Source organism: Idiotropiscis lumnitzeri, chromosome 12, assembly GCF_059441095.1.
Source record: "Idiotropiscis lumnitzeri isolate Australia: NSW breed Sydney's pygmy pipehorse chromosome 12, RoL_Ilum_1.0, whole genome shotgun sequence".
Taxonomy (NCBI): Eukaryota; Metazoa; Chordata; class Actinopteri; order Syngnathiformes; family Syngnathidae; genus Idiotropiscis; species Idiotropiscis lumnitzeri.
Genome location: NC_142402.1, coordinates 8528890 through 8547635, shown reverse-complemented (window position 1 = coordinate 8547635; position 18746 = coordinate 8528890). Strand labels below are relative to the sequence as shown.

The window sequence follows — 18746 nt, the reverse complement described above, 5'->3', positions numbered from 1 at the left end:
ATCTCAAATGACATTGCTCAAATTAGTCAAGGAATTAAAAGAGCTACATGCTTGTGCGTTATACCTTAAAACGGGGTGGTGCAGAGGGTGGGGTCAATAGGGCGGGAGAACCGGGCGCATACGAAGCACGTCCAACCCCCACCACCGTCGTTAAGGTTTCTAATGGTCGATGATGGTCCCGGCATCCACTGTGATTTGCACACCAGTGCCTGAGACTCTAAGCATGCTTTGTTCGGAAACATTTTCTTAAAGGAAATCTTAAAAAAAATGGTCTATCTATGTTTTTAACTTTTTGAATTGTTCTGGAAACACATTGACTTCCATAGTGTGTTTCACTGTGACAGTAATAGAAACGGTTGGGACACGATATCTCATGCTAATTTCACAGAATGAGTGACAGGATGGGAATCAACAGAAATGAGCAACTTAGCTTGGTCAGTGGGAGGCAAACTGAATAATTCATAACGTAAGAAAAGCTCCTAAACATACTTACCCTAGCATAGCTTACAGGCCTGGCAGCAGAAAGATATACATGCGCACAATGTAAAGCTCTTGTAGCAACACTTGTTAGATATAAGGCTCAACGTATACAGTACCTACTGTTGGAAATTGTTCCCTCTCCTTTTTGTGGATATTTATTGATTAAATAAATATACAACATATCACATCTTATCAAAATACGATGTCTTCTTATAACATAGATTAAAGAGACCTCCAAAACTACAAAAAAAATCAGTGTCCAGCTAGTTTGTGTGTGGCTTTATTTTGTTTGCGTTTGCAAGGCTCCTCAACAATCCGGAAAGGATGAATAGAGAAAATACGACTGTATCATTTTCAGATGTCTCTACCTCTCACCTCACTGATGAAGTTATTTTCTTTTGATGCACTTCCTGATCCTCTTGTTCCTTTCTTTACCTCTCACGTCATAGCCACTTCTCTAGATCCTATTCGCCTGAAAACATTGGGAGATCATAAACTAACCCTGTCCCTCCATGTCATCTCCCCTGAAGCAGTGTTGCCTCAATGGGGCAAACAGACCCCAAGCTGAAGGGCCCCCCGAGAGTTGGCTGTCATTGGCCCACATCAATGACAAAACAAGGGCCGAACAAGTCGCACATCCCCTGCTTAGGGGTCCTTACTACCTGTTGCTGGCTTGTTGGGGCCCCCATGTCAACAACACAATGGCAAAAAAAAAAGATTGTGGAATCTCTCCAATGAGGATTTGTAGGCTGGGGATAAAAAGAAAAAAATCTGATAGTAGTTTGTTCATTCCATCTCGGTTATTTATTCAAACTTTTTTTTTTTTTAGGGGTTGGGCTCCGGGGGGGTCTGGAAACGCGCCTGCCCTAAAATCTCTCACCCTTTCCTTCCTTGCTGTCTCCAGGTGAGTGGGATCAACCCGTCGATGAGCAGAAAACGGGAGCAGCGAGTCTTGTTCATGGTGGTGATCATGGTCATCTGCTACCTCATGTGCTGGCTGCCTTACGGTATCATGGCGCTGCTGGCCACTTTCGGACCGCCTGGCCTTGTCACACCTGAAGCGAGCATCATACCTTCAGTCCTGGCGAAGACGAGCACAGTCATCAACCCGGTGATATACGTCTTCATGAATAAACAGGTAAGGGAGGTCTGGCCATCTCGTGTGATATTTAACATATGGTCAGACCATAGTTTGCCTTGTGAGGACTTCAACTTTTATATTCTCCCTTAGCTTGGGTCTCGCCAGATGTTTTAAATTCTTTTGAGACGTGAAGAACTTTGTGTGACAAAATAGCCAAGGGTAGTATATGTGGGTTTTTTTTTTGTTTGTTTGTTTTGCACGACTTTAACTGCATATCATGGGATTCCATTGGTTTATAAATTTCAGTATGCATTAAAAGGTGTGTAATGTTCACATAGTCATTTCAGATCAGAGGGCAACATATACTGGCTGTCTCAAAGTGGCACGCTGTCTAAAAATAAACAATCACTGAGGCTACATTTATGTAGTTCTAATTAATTTCTCGCAGCAAGTGGCGACACTTAAGCCAGAGGGAAAACCTACAGTACAATTAACAATGAATTATTTTTACTAACACTCTCAGCGGATCTCAATTAAGCTTGAGACCATGCCCACACGAGAAAAAAAAAAAATTTTATTGACTTATTTGCACATTGCTATGGAATGCTGTGCCTTGTTAGAATAAAATAGAATAGAATAAAATAGAATAGAATAGAACAGCCTTTATTGTGATTCTAATACACAGAGAAATTGGAATTATCCATAGTGTGATACAAACAGGGCTAGGAAATACAAACAATAACGAAATGTAGATGAAAATAATTAACAGGGCACATTGCAGAAGAGGAATTAAAAAAAAGAAAAACATGATGAATAAACAAAATAGAAAATTGATATTGGACTTGAATGTTATTCATATGATGACTCATGTGCTTGGGAGTTACAACACTAAAATGGAGGTGTGTAGAGTTGTGAATTATGTGAGTTTTTATGACAGTTTGGTGATGGCTCTAGGTGAGAAGCTGACTCTTAGTCTGTTTTTAGTCTGTGCAGAGGTCGCAAGCGGGTGGTTACTGGAGCGGGAATTGTCCTAGATGATGTTAGCTGCTTTGATCAGGTAGAAAGATCTGGCAAAGTAGTACAAGCTGGGCAGAAAGCGACCCGTGATCATCCACTCTGTGGTGTACTATAATAAGCTGCCATGTATCCAGTGCACCACACAAACTTGCAGTATGTCAGGGTGCTCTCAACACCTCCCACAGGGTCTTCGGCAGGTTGTTCTTTTTTCTAATTACTTTCAGGAAATATACTCGCTGTTGGGTCTTCTTTACCACGGCCGTCATGTTAAGAGACCAGGGGAGGCCGTCGGAGCTGTGCACCCCTTTTTTTTTGTAAAAAAAAGTCCAGAATGAGCTTTCTTGTCTTTTAGGGGTGTTTGGTGTGAGGAGGTTTACTGTACGCCGCTAAGACAGCCACCCTATCACATCTCTGTATGATGACTCATTTCAGATAAGACCGACCACAGTGGTGTCATCCCAGAATTAGATGTAAGTGTTAGAGAGATGGGTAGGGGGATCAGTAAACAACCTTGGCTGACAACTTGTGGGCGTATCGTTAAAAGATAAATAAATCCAGTGGCAGACGGGGTCGTGACTTGGTGGGAGGGAGGAACTGATGTGCTGTAAGACGAGTCTTTCGAAACACTTCATGACCACCGGCATGAGTGCAACAAGTCCACTGATAGCATTTTTGGACAAGTTCGGGTATGGAGGGAGGATGGCTTGTGACAGGTGCAGGTTAAAGTTTTTAGTGAAGACACCAGTGAGTTTGTTGGCTCATGCTCTGAGTACCTTCAATACTCCATCAGTGCAATTTACTTTTTTGGGTTTCACAACTGCATGTTCCTGAAGTAGCTTGAGTTGAGTTGAGTTAGGTCGAATAACATATGGCAGAATTCATTTCTTTTGAAATGTATATATCTTTGCTAATTTATTCCAGTTTTGCCATTCAAACAGAGGTAGAAATTCACCTTGTGGCCACACTTTCAGTGGCCATGGTGCGTTTGAGTAAAGCCTCGCACATCATAAATCAACATGCCTAGCAGCCTGTATTATTGATCCTGCAACCGGCTTTTTATGCCGAACTAGCAAAGAAAATTGCACCTTTATTTTTACTGCTTACCATTGCTTTTTCAATTCTCTCTTTATTGTCAACTGCTAAGAGAATGCCCCTCTCTTTGTAAACGTGTCGATGATGCCACAAACCAACAGAAGATTTTTATTAATTTATTTTTTTGTCAGTCAAAGGCTTACAAATGCGCATCAAAATATCTGTGGGTACGAGAAGCAGTCAAAATGTAATGGACCAGATTTATTTTAACCTGTTAATAATATTTTTTTTTTTTTTTTTTTTAATACATATATGTGAAACTTTTCTCCTGCAGTGGAAGGAACACTGTAAACAGTCACATGTCCAGCTGATAAGTGGCACATTGCATACTAACCTATTAAGTGATGGACTCATAATTTTATTTTTGGCTGGAGCGCCATAGAGGCACTATGGGCAGTGATGCCAGTAATGTGTTATTGATTAACACCTTACTCCAAATGTACACGTTTGTAACGCCTCATTTTAGAATTACCTGTTACTTTTTCCAAGGAAGTAATCGTGCTTTAGTTACTCTTCTAACATCTTAAAATATTGCTTTTTGGAGAGAATTTACTTCCGCTCGATAATACATTGATAATATCAGTATTTCAGACACTCTTCACCACTGCTGGCATTTGCAGTTTACCACCTGTGGGATGCAGCAATTCAAAGCAATTTGCAAGTCTTCAATAAACAGCACGTATATTTGAGACACGGAGCCTCTGCTCACACAGGTATTGTATCGTAAAATTAAGAGTTAATGAATAATAAAATACAGGATGACACTGGCTCCAACCAAAATAACTACGCAACACTTTATAGAACAATTAAGACTGGTAGAGTTTTATAGCTTGAAGAGGATTTAAATTCATGCTTAGAATGAGCGACATCATCGTTTTCAGTATGGGGTGAGATTTGTCTGTTGTGTGCGCATTTATCATCACTTTGTGTAAATTTTCAAATGTGGCTTTTTTGACACAAATGTCACCCCGCTTCAAGATATTCTCACACGATTCAGACGTATTGAATAATATATATAATAATATATAACTTGGTTTTATTTACTTGAAAAATATTTTGAATATCTTGCAAAGCCAAATTCAAATATTGTATATTCGGTGTGCAAACTACCCTGCTCAAGTTACCACCAAGCCTTGCAAATCAACACTGGAGTTGGCGTGTGATGCTTGTGAGCAGAATAAATGTAATAGTTTTGAGAATTTTTTCTAAGGAAAATGCCTGTAAAGAGGACTCCATTTAGATTGCATTCAAGGGTCAAAGAAAGCTATTAGAACAGTCTTTGGTTTAAAATCCAATCTATATTTGGTGATTTTACTTTAATTATGCAATGTTATTCAAGTAAATACCTATTACAAGCTTCACAAGAAATAGTAGTTGAACAATGTGATTAATCCCAATTAATTTTTTTTTGCCATTAATTAGTTAAAAAAATTAATCGCTTGACAGCAACTAATATATATAAAATATGCATTATATATATATTTATATATATTTTTTATATATTCTATAAAAGAAGATGGGATCAAAACAAAAATAAGGTGCTGAGGATGGGGAGTTTACTCAACCATTCAACATGTTCCATCTGTCAGTTTTCTCGTTAGACCTGTGGTGATTATCTTTCTATCCATCCATCCATTATTTAACAAGTGCTAAACTCCATCTGATTCTACGCGACTGAGGATTAATGGATAGATTTCACACATTCTTTGTATTTAAGTCATGTCATTCGTCTTGCACTTCTTTTTGCTATTGATCCAATTCCACAGTCTGGAAAATTCATGGCCAAGTAAGAGTTTGTGCCACAGAATAATAATGCCAGAGGAAAAAAAATCTCTTTTTGGGAATACTGTATTAGTATAGTCTTTGGTAAATTTAAATCAGCTTTATCAGCGTTCTGTTGCACTTTTGCCACAAAAGGATTTGTTTTGAGGTCAAGCATTGTATAATGGCTAAGTTTGGATGCCTTAAACAAGGCTTACGTTTCCAGGACATTCTCATCCATCGGTGTCCAACACAGACACTCCAAATGTATTAAATAAAGCCTCTCAGCATCTTATATTGATGCACAGCAGGAACCCCATTGGGTGAAGCAAATCTGAAGTATGTCAACACTCTCACCAGGCGCTACTACCAGAAATAAATACTTGAATGTCGTGTGGTTTTCACTTGTGGTAGAGATGAATTAGATTGTTTTTTTTTTAGGTTGCTCGTATTGTATTTTCATTACTACTTCACTCTGCAGGGGAACAAAGCTAATAGTAGAGAGTGTGACAAATACCTCCTTATTAAAAAGTGAGCAAATGGCATGAGGAGTGTAAATCAATAATCATATTTTAATCAAAAACAGCCTGCACTGGCATTTAGTTAGAAATTATTAACATTCAACCTGTCTTGAATCTGTCATAAATTACATCACATTGTTTAATCACTATCCAGAAAACGTTCTTTGGGATTATGATTGTGTATGATGATTTAAGGGAACACAATACATGTCTGAATCGCATTATATCAAAACAAATGATCAATGATTATAGCTAATTAACTTGTCCGTGACAGGTTTTCTTGTAGTTTGTCATTTTTATCAAAATGTATCTTAAATTATACATTGATACTTTATTTTCATTGTTGACTTATTTTGTCATTAGATTTTGTTTGTTGCAATGTGAAATTGAAATGTTACGGATTTTAAAAGAGGCAATGTTTTTCTTCTTATTAAAAACATGTCCAACTCGGAGCTCAGCTCAGCCATAAATAGATGATGTTTCAGGAAAGTTTAATAAAACATATGATACTACCAAGTTGTGACAGCCTGACGGGAACACTCCAATGTCCTGTATGTCATTTTCAGTCTTCAATTCCTCCCAGCCCGTTACTATGGAGACTATGAGTTGAGGCGAGTTGAAGACTAAAAATGCTGTACAGATACAAGGAACAGCTGGCGTGCATTTCTCCCATCATCCATCAGTGGCACCCACAGTCAACAGAGCCAAATTGGCCACCAGGAACAGGAATTCATACTGTGGACTTGTGGGTATGTCTTGACTCAACGCGCTTTTTGATTCCTGTCAACGAACGGTGTTTTGCATGTCATTCAACGTGATGTGAAACTCACTTCCACACAAAGTTGCAGAGACAGAAACCACTGGAGTGAATAACGTCCAGATGAAACATTACTGATGCCTAATTAACTATCTGCCCATCCGTAACATCTTGCATACCGTCACAGCCCACTGTGCAGCGCACATCCGGCCTGACAATTTGGAACATTCTGGAGATTATTAGAGCAGCATTTGAAGTTGTCTTCCCTTTATGAGACCTTCTCACAGACTCGCACACATGAAGCCGCCTCATTCAGACAGCAAAAGCACATTTTACAGTCACAAACGCATCATGCTGTTCGCAGCTCTTAATTCTCAACATGCTTGAACATACCCTGCAATGATGAAGAGGCGCACATTTTATCTCATGAAGGGATCCAATTTAGTCCAACCTCCTCCCCTGTAATTTATAGCTGCCTAATTTCTGTTTTCGCTGACTTTGTTATTGTATGATTGATTTTTACTCCATGTACAGCACTTTGTATGCACAAATGGTTGTTTGAAAGTGTTATACAAATAAAGTTGAGTTGCTTGCTTCAAGTTGCTGCAATTAACCAGCAAAAAATTGAAATTAAGTCATTGGTTAGCATAACTGCTCCACAAATATATATATATATATATATATATATATATATATTACATTATTTTATTTTATTTATTTTTTTTTAGCCTTGAACCATTAAGTTTTAAATTACACTGTTCCCTGTTTTTGACGACTTTCTGAATTTTACTTGTATTGTATTTTTCAGACGGCCACATTAATGTAAAGTGGAACTTCTACGGTTAAACACAATGCCATATCCCTTCAATTGTTATTTATAAAACTATTTTCTCAGGTTCCAAATTCAAACTGTTTTTAAAACAATGCAAATGCGTAGAGATGATGACGTGAGACAAGGAGGTTTGTCTTCACACTAATACCAAATACAGCTACTCACATAAGACGATATTTGGCCAAACCAGATGCTCACCGATCCAAATCCTCCGCAGTTTAACCTTTGCAGTTTGTGTGATATAGTTCTCCCGAACATGTTGGAAGAACGATATATCCTCATGGCTGTTTGACATTAGAGGTTCCGCTCTGTTTTGATCTCCTGGGGCCTGTTGGGTAGAACATTTTATAACCCAAATCAATACACTGCATATTAAGACATAAGCATTCTCCTCCTCAGTTGTCCGGGAAGTCAACATGGGGGCATATTGGCATTTAAGGCAAGCAGCTGTTCTGCAATGAAACAAAAAACGCAATTAAAGGCTTTATCGGAAATTGGTTGCTTCTGAAAATTTGAGGCTTATACCGCACCAATGTCGCGTACAACATGTAATACACACTAAACCGATTGCATCCTGAGAATAGGGAAGGGCAGTAATCAGATGCCTTTCATTCTCTTCATATGTTCTGGTACGTGGCAGTAAAACAGTTTCCTCGTGGGAGTGCTCAGATCATATTTATTTTTTGGAGTTCTGGGATGCTACTCAATATCACAATTTATGCGAGCAAATAAAGTCATCCAATTATCATAGTAATGCCCATGAACAAAGCATCCGAGCATGGAATCACTTCATTTAGATTCCTTAAAGAGAACTCAAGTGACTGTCAGCCTCTAAACCACTGAGAGCAATTTAGAATCTTGTCTTTTGCCGCACAGAATTAACGCACTTTCTCTGGAATATTTGCTTTGCTATTTTATTACATCCGTTCACGTAAGTGACAAAATTAATATTCTCGTCAGAAACAACATTGATTTTCTCTCGCAAAGAGACAAAGTATAAAAAGACGAACAATCTGTACTACTTTCCACAATCACATCCAAAGCAAGACATCTACTTAAAAAACAGACACATCCTCAAAGCGTGAAGTGATATCTGAGCATCAGACCAGGTAGCTGACAGCACTGTCTGAAACCATTGCGATCATTCTGAAATCACCCTCTCAGAGGTGCATCTGACCTCTCTCCCCGAAGTACAATGTACCTTGTCAGTGCATCCCGCGCTTTCTATCTCCCTGCAATGATTTATGTTTCTGTGCCTGTCTTCCCGGTTTGCTTGGCCTTCTAGCCTTTTGTGCGCGCATGTGTGTGCGTGTGTCTGTGTTAGCATACTCCTAACCCTTCCATTTCTTCCTTGGTCGACCGAGCCCCGCCAGTGTATTGGGACAGCTCAGGAGAAATGTTGCTTTCCTCCTTTCTTAGATAAGCTGCAGGTTATTGACAGACAGACAATGTATTGCTTATAGAAATATAGTGCCTGGAATGTCCTGAGGCATTTCTCTCACATCCGGCAAATATTCGGCAAGTTCAGTGTTAAGTCGAGGGACTCAGTCAACTTTTTGGGAGGTGCACACCATCCATGCGTTCAGCCATACAGCCATTTATTATCTACACTTTATTCAATAAATTCAACTTCAGTTAGCGAAAATGGACTAATGAAGGTCAAAGGGCAGAACGTGTTGATGGTCTTTGTTGGCAGTCTGTTGGGTCCTATTTTTTTATTTACGGGTATGTGGATGACCATAAGGCGCGTTTAAAAAGTCTTAAATTCTCTCCAAAATAGACGGGGGCGCACCTTATGTGTGCACCAAGTTCCAAAATCTGTAAATCTTGTTGTATGACTTTGATGAGCGATCCGCTTGACAGACTGGGAGCATTTCCTGCCAACACGCTGCTTATATAAAGGAAAGGTGGACACGACTCAGGACCGCATTAGGCTGTTAAAGCGGGAAGGGTGCCCATGAAAGAGGACGCGAAAGGCACGCCCCCAATTGGGGGTGTGTTAAATACTTTAATAAAGTACAACTAAACTCTGGCTATCTTTTTAAAAACATGCTGGCGTATGTTTTAATGTGCATGCATGCTTCCATATTTTTTAAGTACAATGTACAATACAGCCCTAGCACACCTAACTGAGACTGCGCCTTATTGTCGTGAAAATACACTACTCACTTTCTCCCAGAAAATTGTTTTGAATTTTGGCAAGTACAGTATTTAATTTTATTTGAAGGTTTTTTTTTTTCCATATTTATTGAGAGTCTGAAATTCATGTTACTATATATTTATGTTTTAAATTACAGCTACTAATATTTTTTTGACAATCCACAAAACGTGATGTAATGTATACTAATCTAAGATTCAAATGTTAGGTGTTAATTATGAAAGCTAATGATGATGATGTTGATGATACAATGTCAATTCGGGCAACGCTGCAACAGAGCTCAATGCTTGTACAAAATAACTTTTTAGAGACCTCTTGTCTCAAAATCTATCTTCCTGCCAAACTACGCATGAAATAGTTTCAACTTATTTACTGTTGTCTTTATTTCTTGTTGGCTATTAATTCACAATTTCAAACAATTTGCATCAACAAATATTTGTGTGGTTTCACATCACGTGATTTTTTTTTTAGTATCGTGTTTTAATCCCTCCTGTCAATCTATTTTTTTTTTCCCACGTTGGACGAAAGCACACAAATGTGCACGGAAATCTGTGGCCGACATAATGTTCCTGTACGTCTTGGAGTTTACCAGCATGTGCCGTTGTCATTGTGATACTTAGACCTTTTACATATTCTTTTGGATTGTACATTTTAGAACACAATAGAGTGGCGGTAATGCATTTGGCATTCGATTCAAATTGTACTCAGATTTGGGTGAAAAACAGTGATGGAGTTTTTTTACGCTACTTTCAGTATTCTCATGGGTTGAACAAATATCTGCTTGCGTATGAAATAAGTTTACTGGACATTTTTTCATGTTCTCCAATTTTTTTTTATATCTTTACCTCTGATTCCTCTGTTTTGTATTTAACAAAATATTCTGTAGCCTTGTTTCCTGTCTTGTGTCTTTCTTTTTCTCCATACAGGCTGTGAACGGCTTTCTCCGTATTTGCACTTTTGACAAAATGTAGTAGACTATAAGTATACATTAATCTCATTGCGTATACTAAGTATACTACGTTTTCTCAAGAGTGTTATCAGATTCCACGTTTAAAGGTCAACTTGGAAAGAGAGTATTAAAGTGAAAATGGTTAAGTTGTGTGTTTGCAATCTAAAATATGCACTCTGTGGATGGACATGTTTGGAAATGCCTGGAATTTCAAGTACAGCCAAGCATCCTGAATGAATTGTTATGCTGTCAAACTGCTGCTGGGCTACTCAATTATTCAGAATCTACCTATCTGTCCATCAGCCCAACTGGATACCTGGACTTTGAGCTGCGTGACACCGGGGGAATTAGGTTGTGTAGCAGTTGGTGTAAAAACGGGAGGATCTGCATGAAATCACAATGTTCAAACTTCCACGTCTTCACGGATTGAATAATCTATCAAGCGGTCATTCACTATTTATGATAGTTTGTACTTTGACAGTTGATTTACACAGATCACTCCCTTCGCTCTGTACACGAGAGAAAAGAAGCCTGCTCCTTGCTTTCCAAATAGTTTGATTTGCGTCATGTACATGACTTGGTGATAGGTTGTGGAAACATTCAATGTTGAATTATCCAACCAGAGTTTGAATAATGACAATTTACCTCATACAGCACTCTGCACATGTCCAAGGCCATCATTAGAGGTGTTGTTTTCGCAAGAAGACCAAGTACAATGTCACTCAGTAGAGTGCAGATATCAGTGAAAATAATGGTTGTCACACACCAACACGCGATTGGGGGGGTGGCAGACGGTCTTCAAGTTCCCACTGCACAGTGGCCAACTTCACGTCATTCGCAAGTGGATATATATATATATTTATTTATTTATTTATTTTCCTTTAATAATGTCTTGGCATTCATGCAAAATCACCCAATATGAAGTATATTTAATTCAAAAACTGTTCTCATAGCTTTCCATGGTTCTTGAATATAATCTAAATGTAGACATCCTTACAGGCATTTTCTTTGAAACATTTCTCAAAACTGCCCACAAGCACCACACTCCAGCAATGTTGGTTTGCAAGGCCCAGTGGTAACTTGAGTAGGGTATTTTGTTCTGAGATAATGGTCTAAAGATGTACAGCTAGTATGGTACAATGATAGAATTTTTGAAGGAAATCAAAGTGAGTTAAAAAATATATATAAAAAAGAGTCTTAAGAGTTAATGCTTTAATATATATGTATTATGCACATGTCCACCTTCATGGACACCACATATCAGTCAAGCCTCCTCTTAGCCCCGGGAGAGAAAATATCCTGGCGCAGTGATGCCAAAGAAAAAGAAGATGCAGGAGGTGTGTCGCAAATATACTTCCTGCCCTTCATTTCGGAAGGAAATCAGAAGTCCGAACACACCTCTGGACTCTCAGTTCCACGGGGGAACAAGAACCACATTAGGTTATTAGTTTATTGATTTTCACTCTGTGGCCTGCACTGCCCAAAATATCATGACTGTCACATCAAAAAGCCGATATTTTACTACACGTGACACGGCTCCTCTCCACTGGGCTCAGGACTGCTCATTCTGCCTCACTGTGTACAAGCCAAGCACTACAGCTAATTGTACACTCATCCTCAGAGTCAGCCTCATCAATATTTTGAAGGAATGTAATGACTCCTCTACGGTATTCAAACTTTTTTTTTGTTTTTGTCTGAGGATGAGGAGCCACTCGTCCACTCATTCAGGAATAAGCCTGGTGTAGATAGACATGCAGCCAAACGGGAGTCCGGCAATGACGGAATGAGAAGGTCTGTCTGTATTGACCTGGTTAGTGATGGACGGAAACCCGCTTGGGTCTGTGCTCAGTTTGTCAATTTTTCGTCATTCCACATCCATGTAAAGTCTGCTGTGCTTAAATTATTTTCTAGCATAGGGGCGAAATCCCTTCAGTGACTGAATGACGAATCTTCCATCCGTACTGATGGGATGCCCCCCACTGCTAGGAAATCATTTATGCATGACAAACTTTATACAGCTGTGTGCGTGTGTTTTTTTTGTAGCACTTTTAATAATAAAAATGTAAAAAATGTTATGCGATTAAGCTGTGTCTATGTGACTTCATTGCTCCACGTGAGCAAATCTAAACAGTACGGCGGGTGAATGGAAAATTATTTAGCCACCATGCTGGTCCATTCTGAATAAATTACAAGCTGTTCCACCCATTCCGTCAGTGACCAACCAGCTGCTGCTCAAAGTAACGCCAGGGGGAAACATTTTTTGTCAGTAGATCAATGCCACAAAGAAAACAACAGCATTGTGTTTGTGTGGGGTCACATTAAGACTTTAGGAACAAAAGCAGCTGTAGTCGCATAAGTACTGCCTGTCAGTTTACACTCAATATGGTGCTTCAGGCTACGTCCACTCAAAACAAAACAGCAATATGGGAACTACGTATTCACTGCACAAGTGTACCAGCACAGACAGTTTTTTTAGTGCTGCTGGCATCGTAGAAAATGCAGAGAAATATTTTGCACAGTTCATGTTGATAAATTGATATCTTTTTAAATAATAATTTAAAAAATGTAGTCTCTAAGAATAGTGGGCCCACTTACCTTTTATTGAATATTAGTGCATGTATGATTTTTTAATTAAAATGATTCAAATGAATTTAATTAAAATGGTAATTAAAATGAGAGTAGCATTAGATTCAACCACCGCACATTTAAATGAAGAGATGTTGGTTGCAATTTATTTTTGAAATTAGCGTATCTGTAATAGTTCTGTATTGAAAAACAACATCAGAAGTACAAGGTAACCCTGCTGTTAATCCAAACTGAACAATGTTAGTTGCACTTTTTTTTCCAAATAAATTCTTCATTTAGTAGACTCAGAAAGAATAAAACGGTCGCTGTGGAACTCATTAGGAACACTTCATGAATGTGCAGTAGGTTATTTTTAGAAGGAAAGAGAAATGGAATTATGTTCTCCTGTTCTCTCTGCTCTCTCAGCCTAAACTTGCTAGCGCAAATGAACAAATTAATCATTTAGCCAATTGAGGATGCAATAATGGTGAATGAGAATCTAATTAGTAGAATGTTTAATATAATTTGAAAACTTCACCAATAGGCGGCACGGTGGCCGACTGGTTAGCACGATGGTTGTGGGTTCAATCCCGATTCCGGCCTTCCTGTGCGGAGTTTGCATGTTCTTCCCGTGCTTGCGTGTGTTTCCTCCGGGTACTCCGGTTTCCTCCCACATTCCAAAAACATGCATGGCAGGCCGATTGAACACTCGAAATTGCCCCTAGGTATGAGTGTGAGTGCGGATGGTTGTTCGTCTCTGTGTGCCCTGCAATTGGCTGGCAACCAGTTCAGGGTGTCCCCCGCCTACTGCCCGAAGATAGCTGGGATAGGCTCCAGCACCCCCCGCGACCCTAGTGAGGAGAAGCGGTACAGATGATGGATGGATGGAACTTCACCAATAAATTACCTCCCAGGGCCTATTTTTGTTTTTTATGTAAAAAGTCAACATTATTAATAAGAGAATCATGTCGAGAGAAGCAGAAAGGGAGTGAGGCAGAGAGAGCTTAATCAGTCATAATTATACCTAATCATCTTAAAAGCTCACCATAGAGCAATGTGAGAAATGATACGGCAAACTTTCAGTTTGATGCACGAAGAAACTTTCCCGGCAAAACATGATCATGTCCTTTGTGCATGTTTTATCTGAATCCATTTTTAATCCAGTCGTTGTCTCGTATTTCTTAGTTTTACAGATGCTTTCAAGCACTGCTACATTGCGAGGCACCTCGGCGAGGCTCCAGCGTCAAGAGCTCATCCAAGCTTGTCACCAAGCCGATGAGGGCCGGTCCTCATCGTACCAATGACTTTCTGTTCATGGTGGCCTCGCTGGATCAGCCAGCTGCTGTATTGCCCCAACTGGACCCTACCCTCGAACCCACCCTTGATGTCACCAAGGCCCCATCTTCAGAGATCAACCCACCTGTTGTAGTATCACTCGTGGCCCACTATGATGGGTGATTGACCTTGACGTCAGCATAAAACGGCAAAGTCTCCAGGCTTGAAGGCGTTAATAATAAATGATGCTGTAGCTGAGTGTGGGACAAGTGCAATGAGCCAGTTCAAACCAATAAAATGCAGATGTTGCATCAACGGTGCGCAGGTTGCTGTAGCCAATGCAGAGCAGTTCCGGAGGGAACCCTTGGACTTGCTTGTTGAAATTATGCGTAGAATTGTCACGAACTGAACCTACGTACAATGGCAGTCTGTGTTTTTCTGCAGACAAAATGTGAACATTAAAAAAAAAAGACACTAAAGGAGCAAAAGAATACTTTTTCAATGGATATTTTTCTTTGTGCAATAGCAACGCTTTGTGAATATGTTTCAAATAATCGAGATGATTGGAAGAAAGCGACCTAGTGTCTATATTTTTGTTAGTCTACCAACCCTTGGTTTTACAGAAATAATCCAAGGTGTAAGATTATAGACAAGAACTAAGAGTCCAACACCAATGATTTTCAAGATATTTTTCTTTGTGACAACCTTGTCTTAAATTGATCATTTCTCTCTTTAAAATGCATCAAAATTTCCCTAAATGATTTAGAATCATAATACAGGATTGGACATCCTGCACTGGTGCCACGTACAGCAAGTGGCATTCAATGGTAATCGTGATCTTCGAATGCATGTTAGAGAACTACTGTATCGTTCCCTCAATGGTGTGCATGAGCACTTGATGAGCGCATCCCTGTTTGGACGGATACAATCTATCTCACTTGATCTCACAGTGATATTTGGTCATGTTCAGTGGATAGCACTAGAAACTTTGCACCCAAGCCCACTGTAACGGAACCAAAATGAACAATCCCCCTTGGAATGATCTTTACATTGTTTATAATATGATATTTCTGCATGCGCAGTCAATGAAAACAAATGTGAAGTCAAATGTGTCTGGTTAAACCCAATCCTCAGGGCCCATTCTTTTATAAACCGAAAGTGTTGGTAGGCCAGTGTTTTGCTTAAGGGCACTTGATCAGCAATGCACATGGGCGGAGCTCCCATGCCTATCACAAAATGTTTACAATATGTGACGATTCTGAACAAGAACCATGTCATGAATCACATCAATACTTCTTTCCAGTGCACAACAAGTATTCAAATGACACTATGATATGTTGTTGCTAAAATGATTTTGTTCTGTATATATTGTTTGTCATGTGCTTGTCTGCATCGGTACAACTATTTTGACCGTTTAATTGTCTTGCAGTGCAAAGATAGCTGTGGGGTTTTGAAAAGCTGAGCATCAGTATTGTGTTGCCAGTGAATGTATAAGCTTTCAGTGTTGTGGTTATCTCATTACTGAAAAGAGCAGATATGTTGTGAGGACCACGCCGCACCCCCCCTAAATTTATGAGTTATGAAGGTCTTGTATATCATTGTTATGGTACATAGGTTGATACCAAAGCTACAGAATATTTTATATTTTTTTGAGCGGTGATGTCTTAATAAAGGTTTTTATCTACAGCAACGTGCAACGTTTTGTCTTAAAATAATGTGAAATATCAACAGTTAAGGAAATAGATTTAAATAGTTTAGTATAATCAAATGATACATTACATGTAATGCATGAGTCAGGGATGTCCAAACTTTTTCATTCAAAGGCCACATGTAGACAAATAAGAAATTCAATATTCTTCAAAGGGGCCCTTTCATCCTTTGAGGGGTGTAACGGGTGTAACTGGTCACCTATTTCAATGATAGGAATTTAGATTGAATGGTAAATCAACTCCGCAGACACATAGCCGATCGCCCAGTCACATGACCACTCGATTCTACACCTTATTTGTGAAAAAGACCCCAAGATACTTGAACACTTCCATCCATCCATCCTTTATCTGGTCCACTTCTCCTCACGAAGCTCGCAGGTGGGCTGGAGCCTGTCCCAGCTGTCTTCGAGCAGTGGGCGGGGTACACCTTGAACTGGTTGCCAGCCAATCACAGGGCACACATAGACGAACAACCATCCACACTCACACTCATACCTAGGGGCAATTTTGAGTGTTCCATTGACCTAACATGCATGTCTTCTGGAATGTGAGAGGAAACCAGAGGACCTGGAGAAATCCCACACAGGCACGGGGAGAACATGCAAACTCCACACAGGAAGACCATCAGCTGACTCTCAAATTTTACTCTGTTGTCTGTGACCAAATGTATTCTTTTTAGAGTAAAATGTATGAAATTGACTGTGCACTTAGGCAGAGTTCATTCACGACCCGAGGAGAGCACTCCACCCTTTTCCAACTGAGGACCATGGTCTCAGATTTGAAGGTACGGATTCTCATCGCAACTGATTGAACCGCTCCAGTGAAGGCTGAAGATCTCGGCTTGGTGAAGCCAACTGATCATCTGCAAAAAGCACATATGTCAAACAGATGTCACCAATTCGGACTCCCTACGCCAAGATTATGTCCATAAAAGTTTGGAAAAATATTAGTAACTGAGTCCAACCTTCACTGTAATGAATCAGATTTGCTACTGGCAATGCAAACCAAACTTTTGAGACTGGTTGCACAGGAACTAACAGCTCTTATATTGGTATCCGGTACCCTGTTCTCCCGGAGCGCTCAGCGCAACATTCCTCAAGGGACACAGTCGAACGCCTTCTTAAAGTACACAAAACACTTGCCGAAGGCTTGGACTAACTCCTCCTGTACACTCAAGAACCTTGCCCAGGGTGTAGATATAGTCCACTGTTCGATGGTCTGGACTAAAAACACACAGCCCCTCATTAATTTGAGAGGCAACTTCCCAATGAGCCCTCTCCTCCAGCACCCCAGAAAAGACTTTACCAGGGAGGCTAAGGAGTCCACCCTTCTTGAAAAGGTCCACCACTCCAGTCTGCCAATCCATAGGCACAAAATGTTGCAGAGGCATATCAACCAGGACAGACCAAGAACATCCAAAGCCGGCCACTGAGAACCTATATTCTGATTTCTCTTCGGATGGCGCTGACTTTTTATTTTTTTATATGCAATTTTGCCTTGCACTTTTATCCTCTTTATTGTTTCACACCTTGCAACTTGCAAAGTGCTCTGTAAATAAAACTCACGATTCTCCTAATTGCTGTTTGTCCCGTCCTTGGTAAGGAGTGATAAGATGTTTATCAACATACCAATATTAGTGTAACCAGTTTAGGGCATTGCCACAGTAGACTACAATAACCAAGCACTCAAAATGTCTGATTAACTGATTAATATCAGCAATGCCTTAACATTAAATTAGCTTCATGTTTCAAGAGATTTAAACAGTTGCCCATGAAGAATTTGCACAAAAAGTGATCATTCTCACATTCCACAGCATCTCCCTGTCCGTCTCAATTCCTGGCTTCTCGTCATGGATAAGATCAAAAGATCTTTACTCAGCAAAAAGAGCGGGAACTGATTAAGTGAAAATGTTGTGCCCTGGACAAAATGTAATGGGAACTGCTCAGGTAAATGTTACTCATCAAATAGTTCAAATTACTTGAGATGAGCAAGGTTGGGATATAAGCCTCAGCAAGGGACATGGGTTAATACAATGGAGCAGCGGCATCCACCTGGAAGGGGGTCATCCACGTACTGTATGTCACCGATCAATAATAGATTAACCACCCTGCAGAGATTGAGGGGCCATAAAGAGAAAGGTCGGTTCTCGACGACCACGTCATTCCATCCTGCTGGTGAGTCTGCGAACAGGGTTTTGAGCTGCGGGGCAGGCTGGACTTTTAGCTGAGTAATCAAAAACGGGCCGCGCAGGTTCAAACCCAGAGTTGGGGGAGGCTGCAACAATAAATACTACACCGCATGTTGAATGGTAACACCCCCACCCATTTTTGAGGGAGTTCTCAACCTAATAGCATTGCTCGTGATGGGCAGCCAGAGTAAGTTCTGCAAAACGTGTCCTGTAAATATTTAAATATTTTCGAAGGTGGTAGGTTGTGCATTGTAAATATATCTTCACTTTTCTGCTACTGTTTTCGGCCAATGATATAAAAATAAAAACCAGCCCACAATAGTTTTCTGACCGTGTCATCATTTTTTTTTTTTGTAATACA

The 18746-nt window shown here is 39.8% G+C and overlaps 1 protein-coding gene across 2 annotated transcripts in view; it reads left to right on the top strand.

Annotated features, from left to right (window-relative positions):
* Positions 1-17688, top strand: part of LOC148325738 (vertebrate ancient opsin-like) — a 54669-nt gene extending 36981 nt beyond the window's left edge. For both annotated transcript variants that reach the window (XM_088310906.1, XM_088310907.1), the window contains 2 exons: positions 1385-1618; positions 14399-17688. In XM_088310906.1, coding sequence (XP_088167032.1) covers positions 1385-1618; positions 14399-14671 — 507 coding nt within the window. In that variant the 3' untranslated portion in view covers positions 14672-17688. The remainder of the gene's footprint in view (positions 1-1384; positions 1619-14398) is intronic.
* The last annotated feature ends 1058 nt before the right edge of the window (positions 17689-18746 follow it).